The 22,690-nt window shown below is 39.9% G+C and overlaps 1 protein-coding gene across 1 annotated transcript; it reads left to right on the forward strand.

Annotated features, from left to right (window-relative positions):
* The first annotated feature begins 376 nt into the window (after positions 1-376).
* Positions 377-14,160, forward strand: tm6sf2b (transmembrane 6 superfamily member 2b). Its single transcript, XM_080472611.1, has 11 exons — positions 377-541; positions 712-839; positions 2,713-2,816; positions 6,551-6,648; positions 6,856-6,959; positions 7,489-7,571; positions 8,065-8,189; positions 9,477-9,578; positions 10,229-10,321; positions 12,390-12,509; positions 13,186-14,160. The coding sequence occupies exons 2-11, from the start codon at positions 760-762 to the stop codon at positions 13,420-13,422; spliced, it is 1,146 nt and encodes a 381-aa protein (XP_080328737.1). The 5' UTR covers positions 377-541; positions 712-759; the 3' UTR covers positions 13,423-14,160.
* The last annotated feature ends 8,530 nt before the right edge of the window (positions 14,161-22,690 follow it).

Genomic DNA, 22,690 nt, shown 5'->3' on the forward strand with positions numbered 1-22,690 from the left:
TTGTTCCCCATGTTTTATATATCTAAAAAGTTTGAATCAAGCTTGTATAATATGCAGTTATTTGATGTTACAAAATTATCAAATGTTGAGGTAAGTTTCAGGGTCTGGAGGTAACCCCTCCTAAATAGAAATACTATTTAGCGTTAACAGACTTACAAATATATTTTGTTACATGGAGATATTTTCATAAATGGAATCACAAAGGGCTGCAAAGGAAAGCAAAGTCTGTGTGTATGACGAATAGATCATATACCGCACTGACAAATGTTGCCCTTTGTTTACCCCCTGTCCCAACACACAATGCACTTATTTCATAAAATACAGCATTAATTGCGCCACACAATCAGTATATCTTGAAAGTGCGGTGCGAAACGAAATGGAATTTAGGCCTATTCTCTAATGCGACTTATATAAATCTCTGACAAACCCTAATTGCGTAACTTTTTTTCTCCAAAAGCTCCTTTGTTACCACTTCATTATTCTCCCAGTAAAGGCCGCGTCTGCTGTAATTTGATTAATCCTCAGAAAGGGTAGCCAGACGGTAGGAGCCTGCTCGGACTCTTTTTCGAGTTTATTCCTATTGGCATATAGTTTAATGATCATTCTATTGCTTACCTTTTATGTTTGTGTCAATTGTGCGTATGGTTTGAGTCTCCTTGGACTTTCTTCCCCCTTCTCTCTAACACAACTGGTTTCTGATCATATTTTCAGAAAACCTGTGGATTCTGCAGAGAGGGGACGACAGCAGTTTTTGAAGAAATGGAGACGATTGTCTTTCTATTTTCATTTTCTGCACTTGGTGTGCTTTATGCCATGAACACCATCCCAGAGTTTCAAGAGTAAGTATGATTTCTTATTGCGTCAGGACGTTTAGTCTAAAAAAAAAAAAAGTCACCCTTTCAATCCATTGAATGTCTGCTTTTGAAAAAACTGCCACCTATGGATGTGAACTCATCGTTATAGATTTGAAACAATTATGTTGTAAACTCAGAATATATATAATTATCTTGACAGTGTTCCTAAACATAGAAATACAATCAATTGTTTGAAATCTCGTGCCACTTGTCTAAAGATAGCAAACAGCGTATGTTCATTACCACTAGAGGACTCTCTAAGCTTAAAACGAAGAGTGCTGTACCTTATAAAACCTGCACCGTGTTGAACCGAGCTGATGTTACAAGAATGATTAAATCAATTTCTTTCCTCCACTTATTCCCTTTTTTTGGAGGGAAAAGAGGAAAAACAGTCATCATCAATTTGAGCAGGATTTATATTTTTATAATTTGATTTTTATGTTGGCTATAATTATAAAATGTTTTTTCTTTGTCTGAGTATACTGACTTGCAGGTGTTATAAACAGGTGCCAGTCTGCATGTAAACCGCTGCTCACATTATGCTAAAAACAAAACTAAACTAAACTAAACTAAACTAAACTAAACTAAACTAAAACAAAAGACCTGTTCCCATTGACCCTCACATGAGTTATTTCTCATTTCCAGCAGACTTTTATATGCCTCCTCTGTGAATATTTCTCTCTCTCTCTTTATTTTTTTTCTTAGTGTGTGGACATTGACAATCAATACAGACTGCACAGTAGAGTTTGATGAATTGCTCTTGACATACAATATGCCTTGTGCTTTTCCACTCTGCAAACAAACAGTATTGTGTGCATAAATCTTCCCGTGCTGTTGAATTGGAGAGGTAGCAAGGGAGCTTGCCTTTGCTCTCACAGCATTTGTTTTCCTTCTGTGCGAGCGCATTGTGAGTTTTCCGAGGATGTAATGTTGTTTACGAGGAGATACCTTGGACACATTAATCTTTCCCAGTGTGAGGCATCGGTACCTTTGACCAGTAAACATGGAGGGCAATGCTGAACTAACACGGCCTGAGCTCGCTGCCTCCCACTCTTCTGCTTTTGATTGATTAAAGCGTTACAAATCTGTGCCTTTGTCCTGTTATATCTTTACACATACTATACTACAAAAGGTGTATTATCACTCTTCTTAAGTTGGAAATGTAAACATTATGGTGGCATACTCTGGATTTAAACAATACAGGATGTTTTCATCATTCAGAAACTGTATCTTACATTACAAAAAAACTAAATGAACTGTTGTATTTTGTTAAGAAAGCACTGTATTTGATCCAACACCTCAACAACAAAATCATTTCATTTTGAGTCATAAATTCAGCTCTGTGGCAGTTTTACTGACCGCAAACTCCCTGATTTATTGTTCCAAATGTCATGAGTAAACAGTTCTTTCGTCTAAATAATACTGAGAGGTTTTGGGGGAAAAAACATGCAGCCAAACTTATATTTTGTTGAAGTTAGGAGATCAAATTCAGTGTGACATTACAGCCTTAATCCAGAGGTCTTCAGGCACACAGTCGACCGCACCAGAATACCCATCGCTCCTTCAGGATGTAACACATCCATTCAACAGATTATTTTCTTCACACCTCTGTATTATTTCTCCGGGTGCCAGGCATGGGTGTAGTGTGATTCTCATTCTGTCTGTCCTCCCATTCATCATCATTTAGTCATTTAGGAGCGTGAACATGAATGGCACAGCTTCCATGGGAGGGAGTAATTAGTAAAGGGAACGAAGCGGAAAATCTGCGAGAGACTGCAGAGCAAGAGTGCAGATTGAAGGCAGTTTTTTTTTTTAAATATCAAAAAATTTTAACAACTATATTTCTCTCTCCTCGCAGGCCTTACGTGATTCTGGAAATTGGCGTTGCCGTGCTGGTGGTGGTGTTTTTGTTCTACTTCCTCATCACTCGTGGCAACCCTCCTAAAGACCTCTTGTTCTTTGGTAATCAACGCAACTATGTGTATTTCCCAATTCACTTGCAATACATTTCCAAATACAAAGACTATAAGAGGTTAATGCCCACTATGTTTTGTTCTCGAGCGGAATTTAACTCCCGACAAAAGGATTTCCAGACCTTACACTGCAGCGTCAGAGGGAAAACATTTTATTCAATGTGATTTCCACTGATATGCCTAAAGCTGCTTAGACTGATCAGGCTCAGAGCAAAGCTTAACTAGACTTTTCTAAGGCATGACTGACCCAGACTTCAGCAGCCCGAGGACCTTTAAGGTATTTGCACTTACTTAACCTTTAGTTACTCGTTTGAGGCTGACTCTAATTGGCAAACCCATTAAAAAATGCAAATGCAAAACTTTGTATCAAAGTCATTGCTCCAATATAGTGTTTTTCTTCCTCCTTTTTTTTTTTTTAGTTTTGACAACTAATTTAGACCGACTAAGTTAAAGACTCCTGTTTTTACACAGGAAATATGGCCTGCTGCAGCTTGTGCCTCTTTCATATAATCATAATTACGCTTTTCTAGAATGTGTAACTTAGGCCTGGGTTTGTAGCCGTCGGTCAAACTTTGCTCCGTTTCTGGCCAAGGGTTTCCCCTGCAAACAGATGCCTGTAGCTGATGCCAGGGGCGATGCCAGTGGGACAGGAACGAGGTGATATATCGACAGCGCTCAAGGCGATGCAAGCGTTGTGTAGGAGAACCACAACAATGAGGGACAAGGTTGCAGCAGGCTGCTCTCAATGATACAGAGCAGTAATCCCCACACTATCTCACCTGTTAGATGTCGAGAGATAAAAGTGGTGGTTCTGAGGATTACAGAGATGCACAAGACAGACAAACCCTACGCGTGTGTGTGTGTGTGTGTGTGTGTACGTGCATGCAAAATGTGAATCGCTGTGTGAAAAACGGTGTGAAGGACACATAGCGAGGGTGCGCTCCATCTGTTTGAGCCTTGATATCTTCACGGGGACACCTGTGTCACAAGACAAGGATCTTCTTTGTAATAACATCCTACATTGACGAGGCTGTAAATCATCTCACAATCTCAAACAGCCATTCCCTTTTAAGACTGATTTCAAGAGGAAAGTGTTGACGCGACATGAGGGCTTGAATCAATGAATTGCCATGGACAAGCAGTTTACGGCAGCAGTATAGTGCTTCCATACGAGTGCACAAACGCAGAGTGTAATTTAACAGTCATTCAGGACTCCAAAGTCTCCGCCAGAGCCCCGTCTGCATGTGTGATGTTTGTGTATTTGTCAGTGGCGGGCCGTCAGGGCCTGCAAGGCCTTCTCGGCAGGCCTAAGAAAAATATCAGAATCACAGAATGATGTTGATTATATGTTGTATTATGTACTTTTCAAAGTTATACACTTGTTATACAGTTGTGCATTCAGTTTATAGAGCTTAAAATTCCGACTTATCGTAACTGAAGTTGGTTGTTACTGCGTAGCAATGCTTGTGGGGTCAAGTGGACAGGCCATTTCTGTGTTATGTTGGGCGGTCAGTGGCATCCACAATCACACAGCACGTAATAACTATGAAAAATACAGTCAATTTCTCTTGCTATCAAGTTACCTAGAGAAATGTGGATCTCTGGAAGTCAAGCTGCGTGTACACATCTGTTATGTGGTCGCACAGCCTGTATTCAAATAAAAATGAGACACATTGCTTCTGATATTATTAAGATGGAGGTCTCACTTTTCTGCCTTTGCATTTTTACCCCCCAAAGAGCTTGCAGGCAGTGGACCATAGTTAAGAGCGTATGTAACAGCGCCGTAGCCATTTTGATCAGGTGTTATGTGTTTGTGTAGCTCCTCATCTAAATTCTGCCTTGTGGACTCATCCTTTCTGCTCTGCTGGGCTCTTAACCTGAGGACAGGAGAGGGCTATTCACCATGGACTTGATTTAAGTATGCCTCCAGTCTATCGCTCTGCTTGAGACTTAATTTTCTCCCCACGCTATCCCATAAATCAATGACTTGCCAGCTAAGGGGAAAATATTTTCAACTTAAAATAGTGAATAAAAAGGTTGGGGAAAAGGCTAATAGGTTGAAGGGCTTTTCGTTTTGCTTTCATGCTGTAGCGCAGGGCTTTTCAATTGATTTGGATTTGGGGCCAGTTCATAAAATCGAGGACAAATAAGGCGGTGGACAATATGAGTGATCAGGGTAACAAATAAAATAATTACAACGAGATACTGAAGAAATCGATATATTGTATTTTGTAAATGCTAAACAATGCACATTGTGATCCACTGACACACGTAGGCCCAAGGCATTGTTACATTTAATTTTGCAACATTGTTTAAATATCAGATCATGTGACCAGTATCCAAGCCATATTAACAGACAATTGGAGAAATGCAACAAAGTAACAGAACACATCACTTAATTGTACATAAGTGTACTAACACAACTTTACAGGTCGCTGTCCTCAATATTTATCTGGCAACATCAAATATATCTCCATACCAACAACAACAACAACAACAACAACAACAACAATAAAAGCTGCAAACATTGTTGAATGGTTCCTTGCTACTTAACTGAGATGTCACCTGAATAGTGGACGGATGTAGCAACGTTTTAAAAGTTAAATGAAGTCTCTAGCTGAAAGTACAGCGAACCTGGAGTTTAAAGGTAAGTTGAAGGGTTTCCCCATCCACTTCAATGTTAAAAATTACTTTAAAAATGATATATCTATATTTTTTTAAAAAGTTTTAAAGATATGAAGAAGTTTAAAACCGTTTTAAAAAACTTTAAAAAGTCAATGTTTTAAAAGTTTAAATGCTTAAATTGGTGAAGGTTTTAAAGAGGTATAGGCTGAAGCATTAAAAAAAAAAGAAATCCCCATACGTTTAGATGAGAAAGAAATCAAAGAAAAGTTCAAATATCTGAAAAATGTAAAAGATTTTAAAAGGTTACAACAAACCAAGAATGTTATGATTGAATGGTTCAAATTGGTTAGACTGCAGGACCCAAAGCGAGTCAAAAAATGTTAATAAATCTCAGTATCAGCATTCCCACAATTAAATGTCAATCACTGGCTCATTGTGAAAATCACCCGTTAATGTGAATGGACATATAGATGTTTTCAGGGCAGCACTGTGACGACTCACCTGAAGTTTCAGGCAGATGTGGAGCAGAGTTACACAACACTTCCAGTTTCATGGCGAACCATCAGATATTCAATGGAGCGCCATGGCCACGCCCTTTGAGAATATAGTTACATTTTCATACGTCTTCATCAGGAAGGCCTGTTGTGTATACTGGCCAGATTTCAGGCCTCTAGGAGTGTGTTTTCACACATCTCAGGCATAATGCAACATGGCGGACTTCCTGCTGGGTTTAGAGTACGGTTGTCAAAGACGTGTTTGTGCGGCTCGACGTGCTGTATATGTCTCCCCAGCATATATCTGTCTATATTGAAATTGATTGAATTGATGAAATTGTATCAGACACATAAATAGTCCGTTCAATTTGACCAGTTGAATGTCCTTCTTGTCGCCTATGTTCAGCTTTCAAAGGCAGATTATTACCATAAGACGGATACACTTTCAAACATTTTGTGTTTTCTGAATGAAGCATGTGTACACATGACAAAACTGTGACATATTATAGTTTTTTTTGTCTTCTGATGTAAATGACAACAACTTTTGACAGGACTGATTTACTTTCTTTCTTTCTTTCTTTCTTTCTTTCTTTCTTTCTTACAGTTTTTGCAGAATTTTGCTTCACTTGTGTCATTGACCTGACAAGTGCCTTGGAGTACGATGGCCTTATTTCTGGCTTTATGGATTTCTACCAGAAGACAGTAGGTTCTTTTATTCTTGCATCTGAACTTCTGATAAGAATACATTTGTAGGCTTACACTGTGAAATGTTGAATATCATCCAACATTTTGTAAAATGTTGCTGTGGATAAACTCAGCGGACAAACAAAAACAGAAAATCAGAAGGAACCAGATGAAGCGATTGCCTGTTATGTATAATATATACTCACATATTGTCTGTGTTTGTAGGGGGAGCCCTACTTGGGAACAGCATATGCCATCATGATGTGTTACTGGGATGGAATAGCACACTTTGTCATGTATCTGATGATGATCAGCAAAATCACAGACAGGTTGGTGGGAGTGAAGTCAGTTCAAGTCACATTATGCTCGTTTCTCTCATTACCTCACTTCCAAGCCCACTGATCAGCAGTGAAGGACAATGTGAAAGCTGGATGTACTCAGTCCGAATGTAGCAGCATGAAAAACTGTGACCTGTGGGCAAACCGCTTCACAAGCCTCATAAATTTGTTTTTGAATGTTTCTTGAAGGAATAATAGCTAAAGAAATGTAAAGTTACACCTCTGAGATCTCTGTAATAGTCACATTAATTCCACACAATGGCTCAAATGAAGTTGTGTGTTTGAAAGCGAGCCTCCTCTAGAATGAGTTCAAGAGTTGGGACCAGAGCTATCTCTGGAAATCACACCCTCTTTTAAACAATAGCAGTCTTTCAGAGATACTGTAGAGGTTTTTTTTATGATGTATATGGACATTTTTTTTGGAAGAGTATTTAATTCATCAACCAACACGACTTTCTCGTCTATATAATATCTTTACAGTCCGTGTATCATATGATCTTTTCTTGATTTCTCTCCTAAGGAAAGCCTACCGCTCGCTGGGCTTGGTCTGGGCCGGCTCTTTGTGCGCCAACATGAGTGTGTTTATTTGTGGAATAGTGGCAGGTGAGACTCATCTTCAATCCCCTTTCTATCGGTCCCATGATGACAGGCTTTAATCAAGTGAACATCTGCCCCGCCGTGTACCATCAGTGTCACAGTTCGGCCTGCCAACAAAACGCAGGCACGCCTCGTCTGCTTTTCACAACCCAGGGAACAAAGCAGGGAACCAACTTAAAGCATCTGTTTTCTCGGCATTTCAAACTGCATACATAAGTGTCACAAGATCAAACTCATCTCCAGGCAATATGGTATCTCTCTCCTGTTTGTGTGTGTGTGTGTGTGTGTGTGTGTGTGTGTGTGTGTGTGTGTGTGTGTGTGTGTGTGTGTGTGTGTGTGTGTGTGTGTGTGTGTGTGTGTGTGTGTGTGTGTGTGTGTGTGTGTGTTTCACCTGTTACACAGTAGTATCAGTAGGAAGTCTAACAACTGAGTTCCATGTTTACGGAGCGTCTTTGTATGGTGGAATACATGCTGTTGAAAGTGTCTTTCGTTGCTGCAGGTAAATATGGATCGGAGATACGTCCTGCCTTCTGGCTCAATTTTCTCTTTCTTCTCATGCCGGTATGGGGAGCCATCTCACTATTCACTCGGCCCAAGGACAGACCACTCATCGGTGGATACAATGTGAGTGCAGCGCATGAATCAGAGGACCTTGATATAAAAATGGAAACTTTTATGGATGGCAGCACTTGCTCAGTTTTTTTTGGGTTGTTTTTTTTGGGGTTTTTTTGTTGACACAAATAACTAATAGTCACATAATCAAAATCAGTCACAAGAACATGGCTGTGTAATGGTTGTAGTGTTAGATTTGGTTGCGGTGTTTGCAGGACTGTGAATGTAAAGCCACTAATTTCCCAGTGATGCGTAACTCATTTTGTGAAGTTGATAATACAGTTACAATCAGTGACATTTTGGTGAGCTTGATACTCATTACTTATGTCGGAGATGAAGCCAGCGATGGAGCTGATGGTGTAACTTTGTTGTTGCACTGGCTCCTTGGCACAAACCCTTTTCTCAACCGTCGGTAATGAATTAGTGGTCTTAAATAAACATTACCACACCTTTTATAAGTCCTATTTGTGTCTCTGCTAGTTGGTAGTTTATCTCACATGTTTTGTTGCTGCTTCTTGTGACTGCAGACTGTATCCTCCGACATTTGACTTCCAACTCACCGATGTTACTTCAGCTGAACCTAAGTGTCACACGCTATATTAGACTGACCCACGCAAATCTGACAGCTCAGCTATTATGACACAGCAACAACCAAAACTACATTATTTAGACATGCTAACTGAGGGAAGGTAATTAAAATAGTTAAAATTATTATATAGCTTCTCAGTTTTATTTTTAGCCGCTGGCAAAAATACTCTCGTACTTTTTCAAGCTGTAACTGGTCGTCATTTATCAGTAATTTGATAAAAATGGGTTACATCGTGACTTCGAAACAAAACGGGTTACACATGCTGCAGAGAATCACTCTCGTGTTCACTGTTTGGGTTTTCTCACCTGAACGTGTAAAGTTCCATAGTTTTGGATGCAATTTCCCCTTTGTCAGCAAAATAAGTTTTATCAGCAGAAAAAGTTTGAAACTAGTGTGTGAACATAGCAGATTGTTCAGCTCCTAATGAGACAGTGACGTCCCTCAGGAACTGAAGGTCACAGAGAAAAATGGATCTGAGTATATTATTTGAAGTTGTCAGGCAACATTACAAATTTTATAATTGTGTTTCCAGTTTAACCAAATTGCCTTAAAGATAGTTTTATGCAGTTATAAAGGACTGAGAGAATCGGAGCTGTACTTACATATTCACTTGTGCCGCTCTGTGAGCCTGAGTGTGTAATGAAACCTCATACTTGTGGGAGGACTATGTAGTATGAATATGTGTATATTATGGTAATTCCTCTCCACAGGCACAGCACGCTCAGAGTATGAAGCTGATCTGGCGCCCCACAGATTTGGTCTTGGTGCTGCTCCTGTTGGCTGCCATGGCCTTCACCGTCCTCAGAGGGTTGGTAAGTACATCATATTCACAGTATGAAAAACACTAAGTTCCATTAGGCCTATAATGGTAGTTCCAAAAGCCATACAGTCATGGTTATGCATTGTAGTCTTTGTAAAAAAAAATCATGTGTTATGTTACTTTGATTGGTGCAGCAATAGCTAATCAAGCCATGTGGGAATGGTAGATGTGTTTTTCTTTATCTCTCATTAGGCCACAGAATATCTATATGAATGCTAATGTGATTACTATACATAGATGTCAAATTGAGATAATGGAAAATCGTTAATAGATAAGGAATATCATATTGCTGCAAGCTCAATATGATTATGTCTTTACTTTAAAAGGCAAGAAAGCAAATTGACTTAAATCAGCTTTATTACTAATGCAGAGACAGTGTGTTTTCTAATGCAATGCTCAGCAACAAAGAACAATAAACATATTTCCCAAACAAGTTAAATCTGTAAAAAATGTCAGGGTTTTGTTGTAATCACTATTCATAATATATAAAAACAGGTGCATCTGGTTGTTTGTTTTACCGCCAGGTCAAGAGCAGAGAGATGTTCAGTTCCATGTTAATTTGCAGAGGTATTTTGATGCGTTGTTATGTGGATTTTCACTATTTTGCTAGTCATGCTTGTTATGTTTGCACACTCTCTGTAGGTGGCTCTGGACTCTCCACTAGAAGCTTGCGCCATATATGTGAAACACTATGAACCCTACCTGAAGGATCCCGTGGGCTTCCCCAGAGTCATGGTGAGTGTGTTTTCCCCCCTTATCCCCTCTTTCATTCCTAATACTCAGCCTTTGCAGCTGATGCTGTTGAAGCACCTGAAAGCTCCTCTCCATCCTATTTTAAATAACAAGCCACACGATGGACTTTGGCTTTCATGGATATCACTTTGAATATGCTGGAAGCTTGCCCTTATCTCCTCCACGCTTTGAGCTTACGGCCAATTTCAGAGCTATTTTCATCATTACAGCTACAATGAGAGGGCCGGGAGGCCAGAGCATCTTAGTCTCTCTCTCTCGCTTTCAGTTGTTTAAAATTGATAACAGATTATTAGTGTGAATGGCAGTGGGTTCTTTTTATGCTCTTCCTCTGACCCCGCACTGCAGTGGGGTTTGTCCTTTTTTGTTCAGTGTACACGATTTTGTCAATAGGTTATCCAAAGACCTTGTCAGGGCTGTGGTCCAGCCACAATTGTGAGTCATTGATCAGACAGACAAACCACATGCTGAGAACTTGATAAGCTAATCCGTCGCCCAAAGCCCCCCATCGGCTTCCCACTGGGCGAGAGGAGACTGTGTGCAGCATGTACAAGTATGGCTTAGTTGCCCATGTTTGCATAGCGGTGTGTGTGTGTGTGTGTGTGTGTGTGTGTGCAAACATGTGCAATATGCATTTTTGCATTTTAATGTGTTGAAAAGGATTGATATGTGACCGATTGTCTTGGCAGCACTAAAACAACATTTCAAGTAAAGACTTGAAGGACATATATGATTGACTTTCAAGCCCTGACCACAACTCATTAGGATTCATGTGGCCCTCAGACTGAGAATAAAAGGAAACCGCTCACTTGTATAATTTGAGGCTTTTATAAAGTGCGAATGTGGCTTTCATGCTCCAAATATTTTAAGTTGAAGGTCAAGACAGTCTTAGTAATGACCCTTGTGTGAAAGTAGCAATTTGTGCTGAGAGTGCACGTTTGTGTTTTAGGAACTGCAGAGCTGGAAAGCGGCAAAATACTGAGGTGCAAAAGGTGTTTCCATTTGCCATTCCTCATTTTACATTAGATTTTGTGATATTTCCCAAAAGGGGAAAAACTTCTTACTCTCACATCAATCAAATAGACAAAGTCAAATTGTTCAATTATAAAACTAATGAAATAGCAAAATTACAGCGTTTACATCGGCTAAATGTCTTTAAATCCATAAGGTCATTTTCAGGTACTTTTCCCATTCCAGCGGTGCTCCTTTAATGAAGCATGTTAAAAAGGCGTCTGTGTGTTTGTAATTTGAGGATTAAAGCAGCCCTCTTCAGTATTCAGCTTGAGTAGGTGAAGCAGAGTGTGCCAGAGGAGAGAGAGCATGTACTGTATTAATTGTCTTCCAGAGTGTTGTTCAGGGCTCAACAACAACATCGACTGACAGTGATGGAGAGGTCTGTCGGCTCTCTTTGGCACTTCATGACTACCATAGATCCAAAAAACACAGACTGGAATTTAATCTGAATTATCGACCCACAACTAACCTATTTGATGTGAATAGGGGGAACCGTCCATCTATGTATGCATCCTTAGAGCCGTCGGTTACACCCGCATGGAGTTTGGTCACGGGGGGCTGTAACGTACGCTCGCTGACATTAAGCAAGAGGCCAAGTGGAGATGTCATCCATCAGTCACAGAACTAACACAAAAAGATCACCCATGCATCAGTGCTCACTGAATTTGTAATCATCCACCTACCGTGCGTGTCTTTGAAATATGGGAGGAAGCAGGGGTAGCTGCCTTTTAAAAAAAGTGCTATTATAAGAGAATTGTCCAGAAGAAGAGACAGACATCCATCCGCACAATACACATGTCTCGGACTGTGGGATGAAGCCAGATCACTTAAAGAAAACTCTTGCATGCACAGGGGGAACATGCAAACTCCACACAGAATGGGTTAGGGCCCAAAGCCCAAAATAGAAAGCCTTTTTTATTTTTTTTATTTTATGTGGGGAAAGAGAAAAACATGGAAAAATAACAAAAGTTTCTGTTTAATATGACTCAATATTAGTAATATTAATCTGAACTAATAGTATGTCTTCATTTATTTTCAGATGCTGCACTTTTTATTTTATGGACTTCCCTTGCTGGGTGCGTTTGTTTATGGTCTGCTCAGGCCTGGGTGCACATGGATGTCAGATTGGACGGTGTTCTTTGCAGGAGCCATGATCCAGGTAACACCTCAAAGACAAACAGTCAATAGAGTGAAAATGGCTCTGAATATATAGTTCGGACTACAGCTGTGGCATGAGTCGCTCTGAAGCTTTGCATTGAGGTACTGCAATAATTGCTGCCTCTGATTGATTAAAGTTTTCATCAGCGTTTTAAGTAAAAAGAGCTCCGGCTTGTGTCACTGTAATTAACTCCTTGCAGTGAGCTTTCATCCGGTTAATAATGACCTGCACCACATTTATCCTTTGAAGCATATTCTCTGTGCTAAACAAGCTGGTGGTGCTTTCTCTATTGATCTGGCAGAGAGATTGGAAGGGCAAGGAGAGGAACTCCTTGATTAAAGTCTAGTTGTACAGCATATGAGAGGTTGCAGACCACACCCTCTCTCCGTCTTCCAAATAGCCACCTCTTTAAGTGTGTACATCTCCTGTGAAGTAATTTATCAATCCCGGTTAAGACCGTTTTTTCTTTCTTTATATCTTAGCAGCCTAATAACTATGAAAAAAAAACAAAACGCTCAGAGTAACCTTAAAAGTTATTCTTCTGGAAAGTTTGTGGATGGAAACACTGGGGTGTAAAATGACCTGCCATTAGTGGAAGTGCAGATGATCTACAATATGCAGCATTTATTCACAGCAATGAAGTCTGAAATAATTTTTGCTCTTTGTCTCTCTGCAGTGCCAGTGGGCCCATATTGGTGGGTCTCTCCACTCCCGCACCACGGCTCCGTTTCGAATCCCGAATGATGTTTTCTGGTCGGTGTTGGCAGCAAACTTGCTCTATGCAGCCACTCCCATCCTGGTGGCCATGCGGGTTCGCGGCAACCCCTATTTCTTCTTGAAAATCTCCTACTTCCCTGGGCAGACAGGATTGCCAAACAGTGAAGAGAAAGACACCCTTTATAAAGACAAATGATGTTTCTTAATCTTCTCTGGCTGTTGGAGATAATTGATTATATGATGATTCATGAGGAGCTGTTTTATTTCAAAATGCCAAAATACAACATTGCTTTGCTCAACTTCTTTGGAGGAATCACTTGTTTGGTTTCTTAAATCTGTGTGTCATACAAATGTGTTATTGCATCTTTGAACATATGAGCGGAATCATGAAAACAAGATTAGAATGAGTCTTTTTATGCCCGATAGCTTCGAGAGGAGCACGGCAGTAGGAAATATGTGGCCGTAACCTTTTTTTTCTGCTGTGAAATGGTTTAGAATTATACTATCTTAAAAAGAAAAACATGAATGATGACATCATTATTTATATGACAATGTAGATTTTTTGATTTTTTAAGCGTCAAATCTAATGTAAATGTAGTAAAAACATCTTCACATAATGAGACATATAAACCAGTTCAAAATAAATAAATGAATAAAGGGTTTCAGGTAAACATAGTTTGTAGAGCAACTATGGTTTATCAAGACAATGATGCTCAACTTTTCCTTGTTTCACACTGAGGTCACAATTTAGATTTTACAGTGTAATAAGAAAAATATGAATGCAAAAATGTCTTTATCAGGTGCAGATAATCAAAATATAGGTTTGTTGAAATGTAAATTCCTGAAAAAAATGAATGGAAACAAAACAAAAAAAACAACACAACAAAACATAAATAAGCGAACTTCTGTCGTATATAAAACAAACCTGCAGTGCAAGCAAAGTGTCCTGGTCTACTTCTTACCTTTCAGTGCCAAGAACATCACCCAGGCGTAAAAAGGATCCACAATCCACAATTTTACCACTGGATCAGTGCAAAGGCTGAATTGGTGAAGCGCCACCAACAATTCAACGACAATCTGTCAGACGACACTTGTGGCAGGGTGACAGGATTTTTGTCACTCGTGGCACGTTGAGCCAAGGAGCAAGCCAAGCATACGGACTATGTATGAATGCAAGCAGACTTAATGTATAGACAGGATATGTCTAAGTGTGCATGGATGTTTTGACTGGTTAGCAGGGGATATGGGTATTTAATCTGATTCTCAGATAGTTTTAGGTCTTGACAAAAAAGATATTCATGTGATGATGCTCCATTTATCCTAAATCCCACATCCTGGAGCCATTATACAGCACTTTGCTTTATGAACAGCAAACCAGAGGATTCAGCTTTTTTCCTTTTTGCAAGCAATTAATTTATTATATTGGACATATTCAAACCACTTCAAACTGACAGTCAAACCATCATCATAGGTATTTTATATTAAGTCATTAGTCAAGACACTGTGAACAGGGTTCTTGTCACCCTTTATGTGACTTTGCTGCGCCCTTGCGTTCAAACAAAAGCAAAATGAGCGTGACTCAGTTTGGACTTTGTCCTGTGACAGTGACTGAGGACTCACATCCGTGATGATATCAGAAAAATCCATCAGCTCGATATCATTAGACTGACCTTGTTGAAACTGTGAAAGTAGAGTAGCACCTTTTTCTTTGGTGAAGTAAACAAATACATCGAGCATGAAATGAAATTAGAGATTGGACATAAAACTTTCTGCACTAAAACTACTTTAGTGCAACCCGGTCAGTGGCACCACAAATTTACAAATTGTAAAGTGACTGTGTGTGTGTGTGTGTGTGTGTGTGTGTGTGTGTGTGTGTGTGTGTGTGTGTGTGTGTTCGAGGCAGAAACAAGAAGGAATTACTGGATAGTTTCAAAACAAAGCAGTATAACTCTGCCCAAAGCTACAGATTAATGGCATCATGTCCTGTCTATAAAATACGTAGCTGTCTAGTTAATTAAACAGTAAACATGACAGTTTACATTTCATAAAAAAAAAAAAGATTGGCCAATATGCCAACAATACTGCTGCATCCTGCACTCCTTTTACATCAGCCAAGCTCCTTTATTGTTCCAGCCTTTATTGGCTGCTGGCTGAGTGGAAGAGTGGGTTGCGTTTTCCTCTGATATAGTTATGAAATATTGACTTTGACAATATGCAGCTTCTTCAGTCAGTTTGTTTACTGATTAAGTTTCATGGAAAAGCCAGACATATTATGGACCACACAGGGGATTTCATCTGCCTGGCTGATTCAGCGTCCTCTCAGGACCGAGTGGGTATGTTCAAACAGGATGATTATCGTCTCTCTTGCGCTGCCGCCAAAGTGGTCTTCATGGAGTTTGGTGCATGTCATGAAATTCCCAGCACAGCTCCATCTTAAGCCCCTCTTGGATGGGATTAAAGGTGCCAGTGGAGGTGGAGAGTTAAATATTCACCGTGCTTCTCCGAGAATTAACTTACCGTTCCAGATGACATTTGGAGGCACTTTAAGTCGAGGGGACGAATTTGAGTTGAAGAAAACTCTGCACCCTCTTGAAGTTGTAGCTCAGTCTAATGATGACACACGAGCATGAGACACTCTTTAATGTTGTTTATCATAAGCTTCAGAAAATATTTTGAATAAAAGACCATAGACATGCCTATAAAATAAGAATGAACCTTATTTAAGATCAACATATTACAATTACTAATATTAATCAATAGATTCTTTATCTTAAATACCTTTTTTGTAGATAAAAAGGAAAGTTAATAGATAATTATTTGCAGATATGTGTTATATGTGTTAGTAGGCGCCTTACTGGTAGTCCTGTTTGTAAAGGGCACATCCAAATATTACTTGTGCATCAGTCAAATTATGGAAGAAGATGCATGATGTGTTGTCGGTGTTTACTGTATCTGCTCCATGTCTCTGAAATATATTCCAGAAGTTTGTGTGGGTGAAAGATCACACTGGTTCAATCAAAATGGTGAGAGTTTCTGTGGGTGAATAAAGAGATATTTCCTCCCATATGTCTATGTGTCTACACCTCTGATGATTTTTTTTTTCTTTATCACAGGTTGCATAAATCTTTATTCGCTCTTATATTGAGTAAAGCTTCATTGCCAGAAGCCTGAATAAACACATCCATTTTGAAGTTAGGTTGAACTGCAACTCGACATGCATTGAGAGTCAAACTGGCATAATTAACTAATCTGTACTTTTTCCCCCAATAGTTTTATTATACTTTTAGAATTAAAGTATACATTTTTAAATCACATACAAAATACTGTATGAAACAGGTTCTCAAGCTTTTCATTGTGTACCACCTGAGAAACTTGAGTTCGCCACCATTCTGTCTGACCTAAACACACAGCAGCGGAGACTTAGCTATGGACTTATTGTTTAAATATAAATTGCATGTTATATAGTTTGTCATTCTCCGTTTTGTACTTTTTTGCTAATTTTATATATTTTCAAATAATTTTTTAATCAAAAGATATTGTTCGGATTTGTCCCCACCCACCACTAGAGGGAGCTGACATACCACTGGTGGTACGGGCTGTAGCTTATTTTAATAGGTTTATTCTAATTTATGTTCAAAATTCAAAGTTCGAAATGTATGTACAAAGAAGAACATCTCTCCAAAGCTACTTGAAAAAAAATCATGTCTTCTGCGGCCACTCAATGCTCACACAGGCAGAACAAACTTTCAAACTTTTAGTAGCACCCCTTTGGTAAAATTTCAACAAGTATTTGACAATAGCACTGGTTTTAATAAGTGTTTTATCATTTATTAGAGAAACAAAAAAACGCTCTGCTTTCATGGTGAGTTGTTAGGAAAATATGAGCAACCAGTCATTAAAAAAAAAGGTCTGTGAAGTCTTGTGACATATACCCACAAACATGTTCTCCATTGTGTTAAAATCCCTTCCTAGTGCAGGTAACATTAGATGAACCACATTTATTTCCTCTGGAGTACCACTAAAAGTCCAGTCTGGACTTCAGTCTAAATGGCCAAAAATGGACCTTCTTGTTGGGAACCTTTAATGCACATAGCAGGGTCGGTTCATACTCGTTCCATTCACATCTTCCTGTCAGCTGCGTAGCTGCAGTATCTGGAAACTGTCTGTCAACAAACACATGTGAAAGAGTGACATTGTGGAGTTTTGAGGAGAGTTTTGAGGGGAACTCCACAATATGCACATTTTCTTCACCCAGTGTGGCAGAAGCCCCCACAGATCATTACTCAGAGGCTGAGTGGCGAGGATGTGCTGCAGCGAGTAATGTATACTTCCACTGCAGCTCTTGTCACTCAGTCATTCCAGTGAACATACATGGCTGCTCCTTGCCACCAGCTCATTCTTACAAAGACAGTTTCTCCTCAGTTTAACGGGTAAAAACCAGACATGCGTTTGCCATTCTCCATTCTGCCTGATTTCGGGTTCAAAATCTGTCAGCATTTATGCCTTACTTTGCCTATATTTTGTGATATTCAGTTTTTTCTCATGATTGATGATGCTTCGTTCTCGCTTGGTTTGGGTGATAGACAATTGATTACTACTGTTTTCATTACAGTTTACAAAGATATCAAGTGAACAACTTCTAGATTTCAGTGACCCCCATGCTCAATGAGAAAGGTATGGCTCTCATTTACCTAGGAAAAGGCCTCTGTTAAGTCCACTGTAAGAACAGGATGTAGATTTTTATATAAAATACAAAAAAATTAGACAAAGAAATGATGACCTCTCACTGTAAATAAAATGCACTAAACGGTATATAGCACATTTTACTGCTTGCAGCAGTCTTGATGTACACTTCACATGATTCGTGGCATTCACCCATATGCTCAAAACATATTTTATCATTCACATTTCAAGGTCCGTGGCCACCGTGTGAGGTGCACGGACACCATTGGGGTTCAGTGTCTTGCCTAAAATGGAACTTCAACCCATGGTTAGTGTGAGAAGGGAGGTTCAGCTGCCAACCGTGGAATTGGAAGAGAACCTGCTTTTGGTTGGATTGTCGAAAAAGGACCCAAGGTGCAGAGACAGAATCCAGAACGAAAATAATCTTTATTGCAGATAATAATCTAAAAAGAAAACACCTCTCAAAAAGAGGAAACAAAACCAAAGTCCAAACTAACCCAAAGGAAGACTTGAAAATCCAGATGGGAAAGAGGCAAAAAACAAAGTTGGACTCAAACAGGGGCTGAACAGGCAAGAAAACTGACCATTTTACTGGTGATGATAAACCCATAAATTAACCAAGACGTGCTAAAGCTTGGAGCACAGGAAAAAAAAAATGGAAAAATGGAATAAATCTGAGCCCGAACTCATCAACATGAGGGACGAGCATGGGACCACATATATGCACCAAGGAATGAGAGAAAAACAACAGACGGGTGTGACAAGAACAGATAAAGAACATAAATCTGAACGTCACATTGAAACAGGGAATCAGAAATGAAAAGAGATAAAGAAATAATGAAAAAAAAACCAAGACAAAATATAAAACATCAATGCCATAGAAGCTCTGCTATCAGAGCCGCAGGTGTCTCAGTGTTTGTCAACTACATTACAAGTGGCAATCTATCTAGAAAACATTTGGAATAGTAAGATAGCTTTCTTGCAGTTTAGTCATTCAAAAAGGACAGAGTGTATACCCAACAGGGATTAAAGGTGCTTATTTACATGGTTAGATAAGAGCTTTGAAAACAGCCATATACATTTCCCTGTACATTACTTCATCAATAATAGTCACCCAGACATAAGTAATTATCTCTCGTCTTTGCTTGTCCAACAGATAGGGAGACAGACATATTCATGTAATTCACCTTCCCATAGCAGCTTTTTCACACTGCAGTGTGCATCCTGCCGATGTATCCTGTATGTGTGACAGGAGCTTTAAATCAAATGTGGCCGCTCCAAACAGCTCTGTAATCCCATGATAGGAATCACAGAGGAACGGGGCTGTGGATGTCTGCTCAGCCTTGCGCGGACGGCCCAGGAGAGCTGGGAGCTGCTGCTGTGAAAAATACAACCAAACCAGACAGGGATGAAAGAATTTCCACTGAGGTGGTGGAAGCAAATACCATGAACTCATAAATTCAACTTTAATCAGTCAATGTAGGCCATATGGAACATGAAATGGCTATTAATAGAAATAATGATATATGAATACTATTATAGAGGGCAGAAGGAAATAGTCCTGAAAGTTAACATTGTTTAATCTTTGGTTTTAAATTGCTTGTTGGTTAACTGCACACAGGTAGCTAGATAGTACACAAAATAAGGTTACCGGTTATCATATTGTGTGATGGCAGGGGGACAAAGGATCTCTGGAACCTCTCAGACCTACAGCTCATTGTGATGAGCTTCTCACTGCAGCTGCTCCTTTGTCCAACCAGAGTACTGTGCAGAGGAATGGTAAGCATTGTCCGTAATAGCTTTTAACCTGACCCCTGTCCAGCCTGTTTCCAACCAGTGAACCAACCTTTTTGACGAGCTTCTCCAGGCGCTTGTTGTTCCTGCCACCCTAACAGACTGCAGCGTATAATAGAGCGCGACCACAGTGTGATGGAACATGTACAAGCAGTACTGCTCACTGCTGATATTAAGTCATCTGAGCCTGCTGAGATAGAAGAGGTGGCTCTTAACCCTCTCTTATGTATGATCCTATGGTAAAGATGGGACCAGACATGTCCAGCATAGGCTAAAGTCTTGTTGGACCTGGGAGCTAAAGTGGCCTCCTGAAACAAGGAATACGAGGCAGATGAAAACTGAGCAAACCAGGATTGAGTCTGACACAGATGAGAAGAATTGGAGGGTCATTGATGGTGCTGGATCATATTCTCAGGAAGTATTAGACAATATTACAAATACAAAACCAAAGAAAAAACAGAAAGAGGCCATAACCCATCAAATAAGACACAGAAAGAGCCTCCCATCTTTAACAGTTAAATGAAGTTTGAGAACTAGTTTTTCAGCAATTGATGGGTGGGACCTTGTACACAATCGTCCTTATCAAACAGCATTTACATCTCCAGATTTCACACGTTCAGAGTGGAAGCCTTGAGGGGATGGATGAAGAGAAGGCAACAAAGACCAACAGCGACATAATGAATTCCAATTCAGTGCTTGTAAAAACCTCTCCGGAAAGGATAAATACCTTGAAACATTCCAGGGCCATATAGCAGCCACAGGTAGGGTGAAGGCTGTACATCCTATACACACAATCCTTGAGCCAGAGATGGTGATGGGCTTATTCTTCTTGCCAATGGGGATTGGAAAATAACAAATTCATATTTCTCACTTGAAGATTGACACATAAAAGGATGAAGAGTGCTTAGATCAATACTGGGCCAAACTTTGCAATACTATACAGCACAGTCTCCAGAGAGCTTTGGAGAATGGATGCAGGAAAGTGTTTGCAGGGGTGATGGTTATTGTATTATTTTTTTGACCTACGATGGCAAGAGGGTGAAGGGTCACACTGATAAAACTGAACACAATGAGGGGACGGGCAGTGCTTAACTTGATGCAGACAGATGATGAGCGGATGTGAAGATGAATTGAGGCATGAAGGAACGTTGAGGAGCACGTCCTCTTGCCAAAAAATTTAAGAAACCCAGGCCGAAGTCACTCAAATCAAACGTGCCAGAATTCCGTATAGCGTAATACAAAGAGTTCCTTATTTCTTATATTTACATTGAATGTACAGCAAAATTCTTTTTCTGCCTTTGATTAATTAACAGTGGACATTCACTGTTCATTGCCCAGGGAGAATTTTGTGTTTGGAGTGGCCCAGCTCTACAGCCTACACAATGAGAATAAAATCCTGACCTCATTGATCTTGGACCAACTTGCTGTGACCCCCCCCCCCCCCCCCCCCCCCCCCCCCCACCCCCCCTCTTGCCCAGTTGCACTAAAAAGGTAACTCCCTCTAATAAAATCACTCACTTTGTGGTTTTACGTTTAAATCCTCCTTGCTGAATCACTGCGGAGGCATTTGGGGCTCATGGTTATCCTTTGTTCATTGTCTTTGCATTTTATTAGAGAAAATTACCTCCCTCCCAGGTAACCGGTAATCTCACAGAAATCCTCAGGTTTTGGAAAAACAGTTGCCTCAAGTCAATTTCTCAACTTGCAATAGATTTGTGGGATGATCTCTTTTTTTTCCACCTCTGAGGGCCAAAAACGTCAGAAACTCATGTAGAAGCCTTGTCTAAATCCTGCAGATGCAAGGCAGGGATTATTTTGTTACAGAGTGTAACCAACACACATTGAAGATAATGTTAAATAGCACACGAAATTGCCAATTAATTGGAAGGAGCCAGCTGCTGGCTCAGCTCCGAGAGCAAGCTGTCAGTTCTAATACTGCCGTGCCGATCCTGGATTTCTCAGTCCCACAAAGCATCACTTCCTTGTTTGTCCGGTTTTTTTTTTGTTTGTTTTTTTGCCTCATAGGAAATACTGCAGGGAGTGTCTCGGCACATGTCTTCCACACTGGTCACTGCTCCTGCAGCGATACCACACAAGATGGAAGAAACTCAGGGAGCAGCACAGCAGCTGACAGGTCATGTTCAGTGCTCTGCAGGACACTGATAATCAACCTGGATCTCGGCTGCACGGCATGGAATCCCGTATCCAACAGAGTGGTTTCATTTTTCGTTTAAATGCCACACAAAGTGCAGGTCGGTCTTGCTGAGTGTCCTGCCTTCTCAATGTTGACTGCAATAATCTGGAGGGTCTCTCTCTCTCTCTCTCTCTACTGTCAGGCTCACAAAAAACACTCGCATGTGCACCACATGCCACTATGGTGCTGAAGAGTGACTTTTGGATCATCACTGTTTGCTGTTGTAAAGAGTTTCTGCTCCACTTCTGAGTAGGTAAAAAGCAAAAATAATTGAAAAGCGTTGGAGAGACCATAACTCTCCACTAAATATTCAACCAATGGACTGCACAACAATCTTTTTGTCCACACAGGAGTTTTGTGGCCATTCCTAGAAACATTGAAAATATGATATATTGTGACTGTCCTGTTATTAGAGACTATCTCTAAATAGGGATTGTCAAACAATCTCTGCCCGGGTTTAGTCTTTACTTACAAACCCAAGAAGGCAAAGGACCCCCTAAATATTCTCCTCCATGTCTGATTATTATTTATGTCCAAACAGAACAAACATAACATGCAGATAATAATGACTGCTTCAAAACAGATGCATCGTATTCCATTCAAAATGTACTCATCCCCCTCTAGTATTATGTAATAAAGTTAATTGCTCTGCCAGCTTTTTAATAACAGCTTCGTTTTTAGACTGATGTTAAACAAGTTCCATAGATTTGCGTAGAACAAACTACGCATCAGTATGTATGTGTCGTAAGTGATACTCTAATGGGTTTCATTGATGCAGAGAAAGACATTAACT

The sequence above is a fragment of the Lipophrys pholis genome (assembly GCF_963383615.2).
Source record: "Lipophrys pholis genome assembly, chromosome: 10".
NCBI lineage: Eukaryota > Metazoa > Chordata > Actinopteri > Blenniiformes > Blenniidae > Lipophrys > Lipophrys pholis.

Coding starts and splice junctions, on each gene's coding strand:
- tm6sf2b (XM_080472611.1), top strand. CDS start 760: ATGGAGACGATTGTCTTTCTATTTTCATTTTCTGCACTTGGTGTGCTT. Junction 840..2,712: donor ACCATCCCAGAGTTTCAAGA/GTAAGTATGATT, acceptor CTCTCCTCGCAG/GCCTTACGTGATTCTGGAAA. Junction 7,572..8,064: donor TATTTGTGGAATAGTGGCAG/GTGAGACTCATC, acceptor TCGTTGCTGCAG/GTAAATATGGATCGGAGATA.